At 32.8% G+C, this 19,535-nt stretch overlaps 1 protein-coding gene and 1 non-coding gene across 10 annotated transcripts in view; one reads left to right on the top strand and one right to left on the bottom strand.

Annotated features, from left to right (window-relative positions):
• Positions 1-19,535, top strand: part of Rhot1 (ras homolog family member T1) — a 67,747-nt gene that overhangs the window by 46,835 nt on the left and 1,377 nt on the right. The window contains exons 15-22 of one of the 9 annotated variants that reach the window (XR_013436209.1): positions 956-1,086; positions 2,154-2,237; positions 4,030-4,149; positions 5,526-5,728; positions 6,756-6,851; positions 8,467-8,589; positions 10,082-10,194; positions 10,734-17,504. Coding sequence is in view for 6 of the 9 variants with exons in the window: in XM_078042491.1 (XP_077898617.1) it covers positions 956-1,086; positions 2,154-2,237; positions 4,030-4,149; positions 5,526-5,728; positions 6,756-6,851; positions 8,467-8,589; positions 18,250-18,393 (901 nt within the window). In the remaining 3 variants the exon portion in view is untranslated. Of the gene's footprint in view, positions 1-955; positions 1,087-2,153; positions 2,238-4,029; positions 4,150-5,525; positions 5,729-6,755; positions 6,852-8,466; positions 8,590-10,081; positions 10,195-10,733; positions 17,505-18,249; positions 18,394-19,535 lie in introns of those variants that run through there. The other 8 variants (XR_005726435.2, XM_078042491.1, XR_005726436.2 and 5 more) reach the window with 8 other exon arrangements.
• LOC120884672 (small nucleolar RNA SNORA11) lies at positions 1,557-1,685 on the bottom strand. Its single transcript, XR_005727094.1, has one exon. It is a non-coding gene; the product is annotated as a small nucleolar RNA SNORA11 (small nucleolar RNA).

Raw genomic sequence — 19,535 nt, 5'->3', positions numbered from 1 at the left:
AGCCCCAGAAGATAGCCTACTTAAACTGACAGAACAAGTACCCTTTCAAGTTCTTAACTAATTATTAGTATTTAATTCGGCACCAAAGAGTAATCAGTTAATTTCTAGCCAGCTCTGGGGTTCTTTCACTCAAGAACATGTTGTGAACATCTTTGCATATCAATAAGTATACTTCTATATATCTTTAATGTGAAATATTGTGCCATTTTATAGTATTCTATAATGTACTTAACTATTACATAATTATTGTGTATTTCTATCATTTTGACTTTGCTATAATCAGTAGTGTCTGTGATGGGCTCTACTGTTGTTGTACCTTTGGGTATAGCTTAAAGAGCTCTCTTTACCTCAAGAAGAGATGTCCCATTTTCCTAATGATACAATATTGTTTCTGTCATGCTTTTTTTGACAGATTGATGCCTAAGAACCCAGCTAACCCAAGAGTAAAAATCTCTTTCCAGCTCCAAGAGGTTGCAGGTTTCAAATAGCATTCATAGTTGATAATTAGTTATGCCAATAATTTTTTTTTTTTTGGTAGTACTGGGAATTGAATCCTTAGCGTTACACATGCTAGGAAAGCTCTCTACTATTGAGCTACACTCACATTCTATGTGACAATAACATCAAAATTAGATAGGATATAATGTTAGATATATTCATTGTAATTTTTATTCATTTTTAGGATATTTTCCTAGTGAAAATATACTGCTTATTTTATGCAAACTATCATTTTTTACTGAAAATTTATAGTCAACTTTCAGAAATGCATCTTTTCCACTAAGTTATATCCTTCTGCATTATATGTAGTACTTTATTTTACATAAGCTTGCCTATTTTATGTGTTTTTGTAGATTAGAAATGCATAAAAGTGATAAATAGCAATACCTTATTTTGAGAAGGTGGAATAAAGGCTCCAAGAATCTGGTACATATTTAGTGTTTCTTTTTCTTTTTAGTAACAAGAGATAAAAAGATAGACCTTCAGAAAAAACAGACTCAAAGAAATGTGTTCAGATGTAATGTAATTGGAATGAAAAGCTGTGGGAAAAGTGGAATTCTTCAAGCTCTTCTTGGAAGAAACTTAATGGTGAGAGTTCTCAGAATATAGAATTATATCCAACAAATTTCTGTAGTTTACGTAATTTTTATAGCCATTATTAACCTTTTTAGATGATTACTAGAGCTCATTGCCCTATATATATTAGTAAAGTGTTTCATTGGTGTTAGCTCTGTGTGTGTGTGTGTGTGTGTGTGTGTGTGTATTTATATATATATAAATACACACACAGCTAACACAAATATATATATTTGGTGGTTGAACTGGAGATTGAACCCAGAAAGCATGCTCTACCTTTGAGCTGCATCCTCAACCCTTCTATTTTTTGTTTTTTATTTTGAGACAGGGTATTGCTTGATTGCTGAGGCTGGCCTTACTGTCCTTCTCCCCTAGCTTCCCAAGTAGCTGGGATTAATATGCATGTGCCACTGTGTCCTGCTCTCATTTGCATTTTTTCTTTTTCTTCTTCTTCTTCTTTTTTTTTTTGTTTTTGTTTTAACATGTATAGGGCATGATGTCACAGGAAGGCCAATATATTCTGCTTCCTATGATGAGTAAACCCAGATTTCTGTTGGGTGTGTTGTAAACAGAGAAGCCATTCATCAGGTCTCCTCTCCTGAGCACACCCCTCATTTTAAAAAAAACAAAACAGTTATTTAGATGATGATTAAATGACTACACATACGAAAGCACCTCAAATAGTCCTTGGCAGGAAATAAATGCATGGTAAATCTTTCAAATTGAATACTAATACCTAGTTCTGTTTACTTTGAGTAAAACTGACATATTTCCAGATGAGGCCAATGTCAGACCAAACTATAGTGTAATGTGAATTGTCAGCAATGGCTCTAGAATCTACTTTCAAAAATACAGTTTACTTCCTCTTAACCTACTGCTTTTGCTTTGTGCAAAACAAATGCATATTTTTTCTTAGACACTAAAAACTAAAAAACATAAAATTAACATCCCTTTTATACTGATAAATAGTATTTAGTATAGAGAAGAATGCCCTTTTATAACCCACCTACACTCGTGTGTATTGATGAAAACTAGTAATTCCTTCCTATAAATATTGAGATGTTTGGTTCTGTTTTCAGAGACAGAAGAAAATCCGCGACGATCATAAATCCTACTATGCAATTAATACTGTTTATGTATATGGACAAGAGAAATACTTGTTGGTAAGAAATTCTCAATATAAAAATTTTAATTGGTACATTTTAAAATGACAGAAACAAAATGACTTTAATTTAATGTCTGAATGTAGAATCTGTGTATGATTTCTCCCCCTCCTGGTTTGTTTCTTAGAATATTAATTCCTTTGATCTATGTGATTATTACATGAATATACATATAAGTAAAAAAAAATCACCTGCAGAAAGTAAAACAGAAGAAAATGAACTTACTTTTTAGTCTCCCATTTTGACTTTTTAAAAATTCTACTGCTATTCACTAAAAATTAATATGAAAACAGTGCTGATGCTTGGTTGTTTACCTATAATCTGAATCAAGTTTATCTACTTAATAGGAAGGAGTATAGCATAAAAATGTATGAAAGGATCTGACTGAAAAGATACCACAAAATACAGTAAAAAGAGGTTCAATATAACCTTGGTCCACCATTGATAAGTTCTGTGACCTTGGGCAAGTGGCTTATTCTCTCTGAGCTTATTTCTTAATAAGTTAGCTCCTCAATGAAAAGTTTCTAACAAATAATAGACATACTAGAAAATTCATTTGTCTATTTCTTTTTGGAAATATTTATTTTACCAAATTATCACATTGAATATTACATATATTTTACTCTTTCTGATGTTTGTCAGCTCTTATTACATCCCTTTGTCTCCTAGTCTCCTATAAGTATAGTTTTAGATATTAGGTACTTAGTTAATATTGTTGACTGTTAATTTTCCTGTTTTATTATTTTTTAATTTTTTAAATATTTGTTTCTTAGTTGTTTTTTTTTTAAGGTGGACACAATATCTTTATTTTACATTTATGTGGTGCTGAGAATCGAACCCAGTGCCTCACGCATGCTAGGCGAGCGCACTACCACTTGAGCCACATCCCCAGCCCCCTGTTTTATTATTATTACACTATTTTTGCAAGTTGTATCTTTCATGTCTCTGACTATGCATGCTATAATAGTGTTTTATTTGAATATATTCAGTCACAGCTTCTTTTTTTTCCCCCAGTATTAAGGATTGAACTCAGGGCCTAAGCACATGCAGTACCACTGAGCTATATCCCCAGCCCAGGATATTTCTTCAGGAAATATAATAAACATTGAAAAGATAAGGCAATGCAGTACAATCAAATGACTTTAATTAAAAAATCTTTTTTTTTTTTTAAAGAGAGAGTGAGAGAGAGGAGAGAGAGAGAGAGAGAGAGAGGAGAGAGGAGAGAATTTTGTTAATATTTATTTTTTAGTTCTCGGCGGACACAACATCTTTGTTGGTATGTGGTGCTGAGTATCGAACCCGGGCTGCACGCATGCCAGACGAGTGCGCTCCCGTTTGAGCCATATCCCCAGCCCTTAAAAAGTCTTTTGCTTAGTGGTTTTGTTAGGAGAAAAGTTAGTGTGGTAAGAAAAATAATACACTTGGCAATTATATCTGAGTCCACATTTTGGTCTGATGACTTCTTAGGTACGTTGTCTTTTGTACTTGACTTATTCTAACCTGTTTCCCTATCTATAGAGTGTAGACAATATACAGAAAAGGCTTGCCAGCAGCACATCAGTCAGTCACTGAATGCTAGCTTCTGTAGATTCTTAATCACCACCATTTTTAATGCACAAAATCAGCAAAAAAATACTTGTTTGTTTATACTTTCTACTTCTAAAAATGGTCTGAAAAGTTATGATTAACCAGGAGTTTTTTATTAGGATGTCCAACCAAACAATTATAATACATCATGACTTTATCAAAATTGTGATACTTGTGTTTCTCATTATCTTTTTCTTTTTACCAGTTGCATGATATCTCAGAATCAGAGTTTCTAACTGAGGCTGAGATCATTTGTGATGTTGTATGCCTGGTATATGATGTCACTAACCCCAAATCCTTTGAATACTGCGCCAGGATTTTTAAGGTTTGTAGTTCTTATAGACTATGATTAAATATAATTTTATATGGGGTTTTAATGAATTTCATGATGTTTCCTAACCAGAAAAATGCAACAAGATCATTGGTGGAGCTTTTAAAAAATATATACATCTTTGCCCTATTCCTGAAGGTTCTGGTTTTATTCTGCAATGGTAGAGTCCCAGACATATGTACTTTAAAAATTTTCTTCCACACGTGATTCTGATTTGCATTCCTGGTTAAGAACTTTTGCTTTAATGGAGGGTTTTCTTAGCTGTTAGGAATGCATGTGGAGTATGTATTGCCATTTACCCAAGAATAACAGCCAGAGCAAGGGGATAAACCAGAGGCTTGGAAAGTGTATCAGTCACTTTGAGATTATCAGCAAGATTCAGTAGGAGGAAAAGCTACAAATAGAAAGGTATTTATTCTAGTGTTATTTTTAATAGCCTGAAAATAAAATACTCCAGATATCTAACACTATTAAAAGATGGTTTTCTAGCCGGGTGAGGTGGTGTATGCCTGTAATCCCAGCAGCTCAGGAGGTGAAAACAGGAGTTTGCGAGTTCAAAGCCAGCCTCAGCAATTTATCAAGGCGCTAAGCAAATCAGTGAGACCTTGTCTCTAAACAAAATAAAAAATAGGGCTGGGCATGAGGCTCAGTGGCTGAGTGTCCCTAAGTTCAATCCCTGGTACCAAAAGAAAAGAAAAAAAGATAGTTTTTTATATTATGATAAAATAATCTAGAAGATTAAGCAACCATGAAAAGTGATAGTTCTGAATTCTGAAAAATAGGGGAGATACAGTGTTACATTTTTAAAGAGTTATACCTAACATGACTGCAACTATATAAACATATATAAATGCAAGTACTCAAGGATTAGAGGTAATATAAAAAAATGAAAATAATCATTTTTAGTTTAGAAGTTAGGCAGATTTCTCATTTCAAAATGTTTACTGTGTTTTTTTTTTTTTTAAATTTAGTTGTAGTGGATACGATACCTTTTATTTTATTTATTTTTATGTGGTATATAGGATCAAACCCAGCACCTTGCACGTGCTAGGCAAGTGCTCTACCACTGAGCCACAACCCTAATCCCTATTTTTTTTTTAATTTAAGAAATATATTTTAAAATTATAATGAATCTAAAGAGTTAGGATTGGTTTCTTTTGTTACCTATATTGGAAAAGTTGGGCTAATCGATTATATTAATTATATCAGATTGTCCTTAGGCCACTACCAAACTTTACCTCTTGGGTCATTTTTCCTCTTTGAAACTATTGTTACTTTGCCTATTCAGAGAAATTTTTTAGTTCACATTGAATTGAATAGTAACTTTTGAATTCTTCATCAGATTTTGATTTCATTTTTTTATTTCATAGCAACACTTTATGGACAGCAGAATACCCTGTTTAATCATAGCTGCAAAATCAGACCTGCATGAAGTTAAACAAGAATATAGTATCTCACCCACTGATTTCTGCAGGAAACACAAAATGCCTCCACCTCAAGCCTTCACTTGCAATACTGCTGATGCACCTAGTAAGGATATCTTTGTTAAACTGACAACAATGGCCATGTACCCGTAAGTACCTGCTCTGTCTTCATTTTCATGTTGCATGGTTCATAATAACATTGCATGCCATTATTAGCCATGAGGGGGGAATCTTTGTCATATAGAAGTTGTTCAGCAACAGAAAGAGACTTTGTAATGAGAAGGTACAAATTTGAGCAAATCCAAGTTTGGTTTGGGTACCATAGTAAAATAATATAAACAGTGCTTCTTACAATGTTTGTATATTTTTGAGTAGGCTATAGCTCTCTTAACAGGATAATTCAATAAAGCACAGCCTCCCACCCAGCATTAAAAAATAGTCTTAGTGCAATAAAATGGGGTTAACATCATGTTGCTTTATGCATTTCCATATACAAAGTTCATTTTTATATTTGTTGATTAATTGACCTTGAGTATGTGAAGGATTCTAAAATCTTTTGTCAATTTATGTTGAACATGTGATTTCAGGATATTGTGTCTTCTTTAAGTGCTATTTTAAAAAGTATTTATAATTGGAATTTCCAGTATGTAAATGTTTTGCATTAAGTATTATGAGCCACAAATTTCATGTACATTTATTATATATCTATACATACATATATGTGCAAGCACGTAACTGGTTATATTCATAATTTACTAACTGCCTTAAAATTGCATGATTCTTAATGGCATTCTCCTCAAATAGTGTGTTTGTATAAATTCTGTTTTGTAACAAAATAGTTTTTCAGGCAGTGCGTTTCTCAGGTCTCTGTAGCTTATGCTATATTTTATTATATTAGTTTCTAATTATTTGCCTTCTTATGAAAACTACAGTGTAAAATAGAGTAATAATCAAACACTGCTACAAACTGAGGTTTTCCAGACAGGTGTTAATTTGTAAAGATTTTTAAAATCAGTTAATTTTCCTGGTATTCCATTAACTCACACTTTAAAAAATGCAACAAACCTTTACATTTCTATTTTATTAGAAGACAACTTGTTCCTATTAATATAAGATAAGCAAAACTTTATTTATGTTTTACCGTTGCTTTAAAACTCTCATGTATGTTATCTACAGAGAGGATCATTACAGAGACAGACTCTCCCGAGACATGGGCAACACTGATAGAATAGAGAATTTGAGAAAAATCTGGGTCTTTCTAAAAACTGCTTTGTAAGTTACTTTTTCTTTATGACTTCTGTAGAATTTTGTTTACATTTTCTTATAGGGTGACCAAATCTCCTTTCTTGCTATAATTAACATTTAGTAATTATCTAGAAACGCACTGCTTGGTCAGATTTAACCTGTTTATTATGGTGTCGTCTTTACTATGTAAATGTACTTTTAAAAATCTTGTAAATAACTGCAACTGTGTTTTTAGATCTGCATCTTTAAAACAGTTTACTTTAATTCTTGTGTGTGTGTATATATGATAAATGTACATACATGGACACTTGTTTATATGGTTAATCCCAAACTACTTCTCATGAAGCATCTCCCTGTTGCTAAGCATACTTTGCATCTCTCCTTTTTGGTGGGTGGAGCCTTGTGTATGTTGAAGAATCAGATTCAATTTATAAAATAACAGATGGATTCCAGTATGACAGCTGGCAATGACTTAGTAGCAGTGCTATGTTCATCATCACAAGTCAGGTTTTAAAAAGGAATGTCTTGAGCATTAATTTTCAAAATTAATTCTTGTTTTTCTCCATGTTGAGAATTAGGCATTATTGGGATGCTGCTAATCTCCACAACCATGCTACCGTGTGCTGTGGTCTCATCAGATCTTACAAGCTAAGCCAAGTCAGATTGGGCCAGTCCTTTGACTGAGAAGCCTCTAAAAATGATCAGGTGTTACAGGAAGTGATGGCATTGAATCATCAGGCGCTCTTCTGAATGGGTTCTGCGCCAGTGCCTCTTCACGGGTGGTGTGATGGTTTTGTATGTCTGAGTGGCTCCGATCACTGAACAGTCATTGGAGACCCCCTACTTTGGTAGATAGGGCCTAGGTGATAAGGGTTGCCCCATGTGCCTGTACCAACTAGTGCAACTCCACTCAACCAGAAAGGAGTCAGAAAGCCTCCCTAAATTTCATATCTAATTTCAATTGGATTCGTTGTTGATTTTTACATCCTTACTCAGAGTTTCATACTATCATACTTAGCTGCTGTGTTTTGGTAGCAGATGAAATCAACCCTATATTTTGTTGGAAATTTATGAAGCACTTTGATTTCCTTTGGGAGCCAAGGTGCTTGATGAATTAAAGACGATATTGTTCATATCTTCTCAGGGTTGAATATACTCATCTTTTGACTCTTTTATGTATTTGTCACTCTTCTCCTTCCTGGTTTTCAGGCATGTGTGTATGCTGAGGGAGGAGGAGGGAATGGTTATTTAAATGCTAGCAAACCTTGTCCTTTTGATGGGTGCTATGGCTTATTCAATTTTTATTTTTATTAATTTAGTAAGGGTGCCATCTATTGCTGTGCATACTTATTCCACTAAAACTCATATAATAATTCCACCCCCCTCCAAAAAAGCTAAAGTGTTTAGAAAATGTTTCCTATACTTTCTATAGGGAGGGAGGAGGAAGCTATTACTGCTTATTCTGTTTTTTGGTACATGTGGAATTCTGCACAACTTTAGCATGGCCCACACTATCCTTTTTCTTTCTTCAAAGAGTGTTGCTTATGCCTAAATCTTTTTTTTTTTTTTAAGTTGGCACACCCTGACTTGTGCCATATTTGTAAGTAAGAACTCAACCCTGTCCTTCTGTGTGTTTTCGCAGCCATGCCCGGTTACGCTGTATGTGCACCTGCAACAGGTGTACATTTTGCATCTGTCAGAACTTCCTCAACTCAGACTTGCTGCAATCTGTAAAGAACAAAATCTTCACTGCAGTTCTTAACAGGTTCTTAACTTTATTTACTGGGTACCAGGCATTCTGTTAAAATACAAAAAAAAAAAAAAGTGGATAACTATTTATTATACAGATATTCACTACATATGCAACAAACCAACTGACACCCAACTAACTTCCACTAAAATTCTCACTGTGACCACAATGTTCAGTTTTGGAAAAAAACCATAATAATGTTTTTAAGTTAATAGGTATATTTCAAGGATTTTTTTTGTTAATTCCTTAGGAAAGTTAAAATACCTTTCATATTAGAAGATAATATGTGTAGGGAGATTAAAATCTTTTTGCTGTAAATCCTAGAAATAGATTAGGACTTTTGTAGTAATGAAAAGAGACATTCATCCCAAGAAAAAGATTATTTTGCTGTGCTCAGCTAATATTCAGATAATGTATCTTAGCAAAACTATACCAATGTGAACAATATTTTGGTTTGAAAAAATTCTCTAGTCTTGAACCATTTATAATTATAACCTACCTTTACTTATTTTTTAAAAAGTACTTGGAATACTTATTTGAAAAAAACATGATTTCTGGCAGTGAGGATAAGAACCAGCTTTAAGGACTCAAAAGTATGTAAAAGGGAAAAAAAGAGATGTGAAGTATTGTTTTTCAGGTCTTATTATTGAGCCAAAACATGAAATGTTCCTATAAAATAATATGCTTTTGAAAAGAAAAAGAGAAAAAAAGGATGTAAACATTCCCTTAAAGCAATGAACTTGAAAGGTTATATTCTTATTCTGATCATGCTGCCTTTGTTCAAATCAGTTTTATTTTTTCTGAGCATTTAAGAACCTATATATGTATCTGGTTGTCAAATTTATATGTGACAGGATTAGGGTTTTGAAGTTACATATATATGTCATTGAGAGCTGGGCTTGATTACGATGGATGATCAAGCTAAATACAGATTTTGATTAGAAATGGGTCAGTTTTTTTTTTGTTCCATTATTGAACACTTGCTAAATAATAGACTCCAGCTGGACCAAATGATTATGGTTTTTGTCCACCAGCAATATAATAGTGGTGTCTATGAAACGGTTACCTATTTCTTATGTGAGTCAGAAACTGGTTTTGAAGGCATTTTAAAAGCATTTCAGTGGTTTTTTGAGCACTAGCAGCTCTGGAATAAGAATGCAGCCATCTCAGGGACTGCTTTGGAGGGATTACCACATTGATTTGTAAAGTTCTGCCTCTGTTCTTTGAGTGACACCTTGTAAAGGAGTAACCCAGATAGAGTCCCTCATGATGACTAGCTGAGAAAACGCAAGGCTAGTTCAAACCAAACAACATTCAGGAGCTCCACTGTTGGGAATCCTAGTGTTGGAGGAGATTCTGGAATTCATCTGGCCTAACCTCCTGTTAGCAAGCCTTCCTGAGAGAGTACTGTTTATTTGCTTATGGCTTTTTTCTTTGGTGAGGGATTTTGCTTTTGCTTTTATTTTTTAAGACTAAAATGTTTTCCCTATAACTTTCTCTCCTTTAGTTTTAGTTCTGCCCTTTAGAACAACATACGACTATTCTACTCCCTCATCAACATAGCAATCCTTCAGATATTGAAGATGATCATCATGTCTCCCCTAATTTTCTCTTCTCCAGGTAGAACATCCCCATTTCTTTCAGTCTTTCTAAAAATTAGATGATCTAGTGACTTCATGATTCTTGGTTGGTCTCATCTGAAAGCCCCTTAAGTTCTCAGAGTACTTCTTAAGTGGTGCCACCAAGGATGGAAAGATAATAGTGCTCCAGATGTGGTCTGACTAGTCCAGAACAGTGGGCAGTCATGTTCCACACTTAAGACGACACCTGTCCAGTGCATGAATTAACTTTTTAGTAGCCTACTGTCTACATATTATTATCTGGGGGTTAAGCGAAATAAAAAAAAAAATTTTTGTATGATGTGCTGTTAAAGCAGATGTCCCTTCCTTTCTAATTGTGTATTTGATCTTTGAACTTAAATGCAGATACATATGTATCTCTATTAAATGTCATATTCTTTTTGATCCATTTGTTCTAGCTCAGTCATTTCAAACATTATTTCTATCATTTGTCCCATTATATATATTTTGTTATTTGCAAATTTGGTAGATATGTCATATCTTTCAAGTTATTAATAAAAAATAATGTCAATTACCCAGAGGTTGGAGAGAGAGAGAAGTAAAGCAACCAAGCCCTATCATACTCCAATAGACAATTCTTGCCAATGACAGGTTCAGATTCTTGGGTAAGGAATTTTCAATTAAAAATATGTTATTATCCAGCCCATATTTTATCTTGTCTTATCAGAGATTTTGGAAAGGATTTTTCTAAAATCAATATAATTTTTGCCTCAATCTTCTGACCCACCAATGTAGTAATTGTATCTAAATACTAAGTATTTGATCTTTTATTTTTTGTGCACCTACCTTAGCTCCCAGTAATTGCCCATTACAAACTACATATCTTATTATTAATTCTAGATTGTCCATGATACTAGATTGATTCCCTGTCTCCATTTTTGGTGATTTTTTTTCTAGGATGGTTTAATCAGCTTCCAAATGAAATGAGTTAAGATGTGCATTAAATTGATGTACTTACTCATAAATTACTCATAGTAAATCCTCAAAGAGAAATCAGTATATTTTTTCATATCTATTTATATACTGGAAATAATTTAATAGTCGTGTCAGCACAGATACTGACATCTCTGGTAATCAAGAATGAGAAGAATGAATAGGGAAACCAGTGTACTTTTCAAAGAACTCCTTCCTTATCCCTGTTGGTATATCAGTCATTTATTTGATGCAAGTACAGTGGAATTTTAGGGGTTCTATGTTGAAGTTTCTTCCAGTGTATGGAAAAAGATAGGTAAATAAGGTAGGTGGGTGGGGGTCAAAACTCAGTTCCTGGAGGATCCAAATGGATAATGGAAAGGAATGAAGGTAGCCAAAAGATAACAAATCAAGATTTTTATATGAAATTTAATAATATTTAAAGAATAGCAATTTAAAAAAATACTAATCAGAACAAAACATGTTTACAGGCTACTAGTTTGTAATCTTAGTATTAAAGCCTGGAATCAAGAAAATGAGAGCAAAAAAAAGGGGAAAAAGGGACAGCTAACAAATGAGAATCTCCCTGTTCACCTCTATCCCACAATTTATTCCTTTCCCACACAAAAGTTCTTGAATAATGGGGTGAGGGAAAAAACCTCCTTTCCCTATTACTTGTCAGATATTGGCAGCCTTTGGTGGTTGGTCACTATTGGTCTGCCATGCTAGATATATATATATCTCTTAATTCTGAAAAAGCAGAGGAAATAATTAATTAATTAATTAATTAAAAGTCATTTAAGATATATTTTACTTTGTTCCTACTTAACACTAAGTCTTGTATCTTTGTTTCTAGAAATCAGAACTTCCATGCTTAGTATTTGATTTAGAATTTACTGTAAAAGATTATAAAAGTTTGTTATTTTTATTTAGGCCAAAAACTTCTTTAAATATATGGAAAGAGCTAGGCACAGCTGGGCACACCTGTAATCCAGGCCACTCAGGAGGCTGAGGCAGGAGGATTGCAAGTTTGAGGCTAGCCTCAGCAATTTAGCAAGACTCTTCTCAGAAATTAAAGAGCTAGAGATGTAGCTCATTGGAAAAACACTCTTTAGTCCAATTCCAGTATTAACAAAATTTTTAAAAAAGAAAAAAAAATAGGTAAAGAATTAAATTAATAGACAAATATCAGTAGGTACATTCTGGTCTCAAATTAGTACATTGTTTTAGTACATTTTATTTAAATGTTCATCACTGAGATAGAAATCACTACCAGATACAATACATGTTTGAGGTCACATTCTCCTATCTTCTCGTACTCCACCTCTTCCTCAACCCCCAATTCCTTGATTTATTCATTTGGAATATTTCCAGTACCTGCTCTGGATAGTAACCTGCTATGAAGTGGGGTAAATTTGAAAATGAAGATAGGTTACCTGCCTTTATCTTTCTAAATATTGTATCATTAAGATATTTCTTTTGAATTTTAGTTACATTTTTAGTGACTTTAGTCCATCATATTGAAACTAACTGCTATCGTCTGTTCATAGTTTAGGCAGTTTCAGTGAGTAAATTTCTGAAAACTTTTTTTTTTCTTCTTTTACCAGAAAAAAGAAAAAGAAAAGTCTTTGTTCTTGAGCTTTTTTACTGACACTACATATTTTAATAGAAAGTACTAATAAAAATGTTTTTCTTTCTGATTTAATTGATTGTGTATTCAACATATTAGAGTAGTGTTAAATCACACATGGATCAATCTCACATACCTTTGTTCTTTGGTAATTATGGTCTCACCCTTAAAATCTGTATAGGTTTATGTTTTTCTTTGGAATAATTTATGAATAACTAGAATTGTTTTGAATTTAAATACATTTGGAGGATGATTAACGTGGTCAGATGATTTTAATCTTCGGGAATATTATTGGGGAAAAACATCTTTTGAATTTTAATTTTTATATACTTTTAAAATATGAAAGTATTAAACTGGTTGTGTAGGAATGAGCTTGATTGTTGGTTTGAACTACCCAGGATATCTATTTATTAAATATTTATTATTCTGACTTGAGAACACTTCTATTTTGCATGAGAATGTTACTGTATTGCAGTGTGCTATGAATTTTCCTTAGGCATTCATTTTCTTGTTTGTCTGTGGTACTTAGTCGCTTATTTTTTTTCTTTTTTTTTTTTTTTGTTAACACTTTCAGTCTTTTTTCTAGCTAGGTTTCTATGTATAATTCTCCCACTTCTCCTAAACTTTAATCAAGTTTTTTATTTTATAATTTATTATTTTGATGTGATTTCCTTTGAAGCATATTTTGATTTTTAGGATATTTTTTCATTCCATTTTATTATTTGCATTAGCCATATAAATTATTTGTTCATGTTATTTCTTAAGTTCAATAGTAGCATTTTACTTTGGCAACTAAGAACATAATTCACACTATTTAAAGAGACCTAAAGATATGATGGATAGCCATCCTACCATTGTATTTTTACACTATTTTTAATGTATTTTTAAATTGACTATACATGACATTTATTTTAAGCCACTCATTAATGATTTACTTCATTTACTCATATTCCTTTAATAATCACCCAACTTCCTCCTTTATGTAGTTTAAACTCATGTTATTTCATAAGGAAGCTCTTTTTTAAAAGAAAGAATTTTACTATCATCAGACTAAAATGAACTGCTTTTTCATAGGATTGCCTTCTGAAGAGGATGGATTCTTAGAATCTTAGTGTTAGATGTTGGGAATCTAAGAGTACTTGAAATATCTGTTATAGTAAAATAACACATTCAAGGAAGTGCTGTTTAGTTTCTTGTGAAACTTTTACACTCCTTGTATGGAAGTTCTTGTAAGGTTGTTCTTTGTTCACACAGTGAAATTTAAAATTATACCAGAGTTTGTGTTATACATTCTAAGTAAATAAGTAAGCTGCTACTGCTCATAATTTTTAAAAAATTTGCCATTTGGTTAGTGTATTAAAGGGCTTAGGAAGGTAGAGTTTGCATAATTTTATCTTCAAATATCTCTACTTAACAATTAGAGGGGCTGGAGATGTGGCTCAAGCGGTAGCACGCTCGCCTGGCATGCATGCGGCCTGGGTTCAATCCTCAGCACCACATACCAACAAAGATGTTGTGTCCACCTAAAAAATAAATAAAAATTAAAAAAAAAACAAACAATTACATAGTGGAGCATTTCCTCTGTATTTATGATCATTTATAAATTTGAATTTTTCTTCTGCTGAATGAAGCATTTCTTGTTACTGGCATTTATCTGTGTCCTTTCCCAAAGTACAACACTATTTGGGCATGCTCAGTTAACAGCTTGCTTATGATTGGAGTTGCAGTTCATCTTTACTATATACCGTACATCATCTTAACCTATTTTGAGAAATATTTTATTAAAATATTTCATGTCTTCCAGTTCAATTAGGAGAATTATTATTAGCAGGGCTGGGGCTGGGGATATAGCTCCCTGTAGAGCAGTTGCCTGTCATGCACAAGGCCGAGTTCTATCCCCAGCATTGGATTGGGGGGGAAAAAAAGGAAGAAAGAAAAAGGAAAAAATACATACATACATACTATATATATATATATATATATATATATACACACACACACACACACACACACACACACACACACACACACATACGTATACATACACAAACACACACATATCATTAGCAGTAATGACATTATTGGAAATAAATATAGAAAATGATAGGTAAAAAAATTTGAAGGAATAAAAGAAAGGAGGTCCAGAATTATTTTTTTCTATTTTTTTTTGAAATAGCAGACTATTTAGAAACAAAACTTTTATTATTTTTGTGAACTCAGTATAGTGTTCAATTGAGATACATAATTATAAATGATAAAAGGTGATATATGATAACTCTGTGCCCTAGTAACTTTAAGTACACATGCATTACAATTATATAGGCCCTTTCAAATTATTTTTTAAAAATTTGTATTCAAGATACATAAATAAATAGAGTTATAAAATTAGAAGACCATTCATACTAGTGTATTTGTTTACCTCTGAGTTCTATTTGGAAAGGATAAAATGGCAAGACAAGAGGAATGAAAAATTCAAATTCATTTTTGAGAAATGTAGAAAAACTGATAAAAATGAATCTGTGGGTGTCTTACCTTTGCTGCTTTTGAGTATGTTCTACTAAATTTTTCTTTTCCTTAGTATAATAGCCAGTAATGTAAGATAAGATTGATTGAACTGCGGTTGTAGCTCAGGGATGGAAGCACTTACCTGGTATGTGTGAGGCACTGGGTTCAATTCTCAGCACCACATATAAATAAATAAATAAAGGCCCATTGACAGAAATCATTGATTGTTATCTGGATCTTTCAGAGTTTTCACCCTTCCCTAAATTCTATATGTTCAGACTTTTAGGTCTCTGCAATATAGTTTCTACATTGTCCATATAAAGTCCTAATGCAGATGATAAAATATCTCAACTAGAATATTAAAAATACCCTATTTGGAAATAACTAGAATAGATTTAATTCCTTTGGACCCTTTAGAATTTGATATTTTATGTTTCTAAATAATTACAATGATAATTTCCCTTTTTTATTATTGTTTAAATATATTGAGCCAATAAAGCATTTTAGTTCATGTCTTTATAGTCACCATAAATTGTTGAGTTAATCAAATGTGTTTTTGTCTGCCTTCTTTTAAGGTAGTCATTGCAAAGTCCACAGGATCGTGGTCATCCTACATATGCCATGAGGGACTGTTCATAGAAACAATTCATTTAATTGCCTGAATTGTGAAACATTTTCTTCCATCTGTATTATTAAGAAGAAACTATAATGATACCTAAATCAGAACATGTTGCTTCTCACACCAGTATGGAAGAGAGCTTGACAGCTAAGATACAGTTGAGTCCTAAGCACTTCTAAGTCAGAATTTGCCACCTAAGAATCTGAGAGCTCTGACAAGCTTCAAATGATCAATTTGGGTTATGTTCCAGCATTATTTCTTACGTTCTTATTTCTTAGGTTCTAAAAAGAGATACTGCTGAACTAAATGATTATATTCCACATATAGTAGGAAAAACTGGTGATTCTGCTGTATCACTGGGTACAAAAAAGAACCTTTCTATATACACACATACACACACACACACACACACATTTTTGACCATGTAATATTCATTTCTGTGAGGTCTAAGGAAAAGTATCCAAAATAGAAAAATTTTATAGTAGAAAGATGCTTATTATTTTTAGTAATCAGAAAATGGAGATAGCCAGAGTAGGAGGATGGAATATAATGCAGCTGTTTAAAATGATATTTCTATAATCTATAGAAAAATTCTTATAGTAGGATTACATATAAATATATGTAGTATGTACTAATATAAATGTAAATTACACCTTGTGTTTGAAGCTATCTGAAAATGTGTAGAAAAAAACTAAAAGGAAGTACTCAAAATTTAGATATCTTAGTTTCTTCCTTCTTTGCTTTATTTTTCATATATTTTCTAATGAGTGTATATTACTTTTTATAGTTGAAAAGAAAGTAAACTTTAAAAAAGAAGAAAAGTTATACAATAAGATATTATAATTTATTCTGATGATATATGTGAGTCATTTTGAAAGAATTGTTTTTGAATGTGGAAGAATTATTTCTGCTTGAGTTTAGAGATGAACTAGATAGTTTTATAAAACTGTTTCTTTGCTTCTGTTTGAGACCTGAAATGAGAAACATAAGTCAGTTTTTTATACTTATGGGACACATTTAGGATCACACTATTCTGTATTCAGAAAATATCAATTATCTAAGCAATGACAAGTATGCCATCTATTATAAATACTTTCTCTTATAAATACAGCCTGGTAGTGCAGCTTTTAAATGTTCAGTAAAGACATAAAATAGTACTCTAAGTAGCTTTTCATGTCTAAAAGTATCTTAAACAATTTGTATAACATTGATGGAGCCATTGAAATATATTTTGAGTTAATAGTTGCCTTAAGTTTTAAACTGGCTTGTCTAAGTATGTATCTATACTGTTTGATATGTAAATACATATGTCTATTTTACCTCTGAAGGCTATATCATAGCTTGGGGAAAATACAGTTACATCTTGAAATGCAGAAAAAAACTAAGCAATGTTGTCAGTCAGAAGACTTTTATTTCATGAACGATAATGCTGTCCTAAAACACAACCAAGGGAGCTATGAGAAACAGATAACCCTATGTAAAGACTATTTACTAAGAAGTCATTTTGAGGTATTGGAGTGGTGGCCCAGTGGTGGAGCACTTGCCTAGCATGTGAGAAGTACTGGGTTCAATTCTCAGCACTGCATGTAATAAATAAAATAAATGTCCATTGACAACTAAAAAATATTAAAAAATAAGTCATTTTGACTTATCTTCATTATGATTATGACTAGCTATAATCCTAATGCCTTTCTTGCCCCAGATTAAAGAACAAATGTAAAAATTGTTATCAGTGAAGATAAGTACTGGGAAACCAAAGCTGAAGCAAAAGCTCTAATAGACATTTTGCCTGTGCTTTCACTTGAAATTCTGCACACACTATTAGAGATGTAAACATTATTTTCTCATCACAAGTCATTGGTGGTCTATGAGTTTGGGATGTTGGAGTCAAATTTTCACAGATGTATATTTGTAGTTTTTGATAGTTTTGAATTATAGAAGCATCAATAAACTTCATGACTAATAATTGCTAACCTCATTTTGAATGAATACTGTGATTATCATATGTTTGAATGAATACTGTGATTATCATATGTTGTCAGGTACTGTTTTGGGTATTGTTTTCAAGGACTTCTCTTAGTGTTTCAGATATATCAAGACTAGCCTCAGAGTGATATATAGAATGTATGTGACAGCTTTAGGTTTCCTTGTTGGTGTATGAATGTTTAAGAGTACATATAGAATTTTTTTTTTTAGGTTTGGCAATTTGCTAGGGAATACATTTATTTTAATTATAGAAGGCATGAGATGCATCATATAGGGTGGCAACTTAGTATACGCGTGGGACGTTTAATTGAGAGATGTTATTTTGAGTCCCTTCTTTCATGAGTTCTTCTGTGAACTGCAAACTGTGTGCATGTGTATAAAAGGTTAAGAGCCCGGGTAGCTGAGTGGGGTGCCATGCTGTTAGCAGACGACGAAGGCAGTATTACTCACCAGGTGCACGCCGTCAGCTCTGTAGAAGATTCCATCTTCATGGAGTCATCTCCTGGTCCACTTTTTCTTGAAGCCAGGTAACATTTCCCACAACAATGGGTTGACCTTGTTAGAGTTTTTTCAGCTAGAAAAAATGAAACTCTCTAACTTTTTTTAAAAAAAATAAAACATTGCCTGTTGAAAGAACTAACTTGGAAGGTAAAATGAATGTGTGTTATCACTATGCTTTATGAAAAATAATTATATGAGGAATGATTTTTTTTCTTCCTTAAACTGGTAAGAGTGAGAAATGAGAATGGCATGTGTTACTTGGTCATGGTGATGAGCATGGAGCACTGACTTGTGGAATTTTGTTTCTAGGGATGTACAGACTGCATTTTGTGATAACTAATCTAATCTTTGTGACTGTTACTGAGGCACAGTAGTTTTTTTTGCAATTTGAATTCATACTCTTGCATATATCAGTGTCTTGGTCTTTTAATGATGTCTCACTTTTGCTTCAATCTGTGAAACTTGGTTGTAAAATAACCTAAACTAGTTAGGCTTTCCAAGCTTTTAATTCTGGAAGTTTTTTACATCACCTCAGTTATGTTCACTAAACTAAGACTTCAGTGACACTTGAATAAAATGTTCCAACCTTTACTTTAAAGCTTTATCCTCTTCATGGTAAGCTGTCATACTTGAGACTCTTGAGGGTGCTTAGCAGTGTTATTAACTGAGCATGCTCACAAACTCAGTTTGTGGTACAGGCTGTCCTCGTTCTTGTCATGCATCAGATGATTTCTTTTATGTCATTACCTTTCAACCCATCATGTTACATTATGTCCTTTATTTGGTATCATTATCACTGCCTGTCTGACTAACATCAGGGTTTTATTTTTGATTTTGTTTTTGTTTTCTGTTTAATTAGTAGTAACCAAATTAATGTAAACTGGCAAATCTTACCCATTCCCTTTGGGATTATTGAGGGGTAAACTTTAATGGAACCCACTGTTTCCAAAGTTGACTTTAATCTTTGCTTTTAAAAAAGTATTGTCACTTGTCGCTTAACTGCTTACAAGATAGCTTTTGGTTCCTGGGATAGAAGATTGTACCTTAGTTACATTCCATGAATATGACCCTCAAAATTATGAGAACCCAGCCTTAATTCTCATTTCACAGGACCATGGTCGTATTAAAAAGTGATGGATTGATTTATCTAATTTCATTTACCATGTGA

This window comes from Ictidomys tridecemlineatus, chromosome 3 (genome assembly GCF_052094955.1).
Source record: "Ictidomys tridecemlineatus isolate mIctTri1 chromosome 3, mIctTri1.hap1, whole genome shotgun sequence".
Classification (NCBI taxonomy): Eukaryota; Metazoa; Chordata; class Mammalia; order Rodentia; family Sciuridae; genus Ictidomys; species Ictidomys tridecemlineatus.
This window is presented reverse-complemented; position numbering and strand designations above follow the sequence as displayed.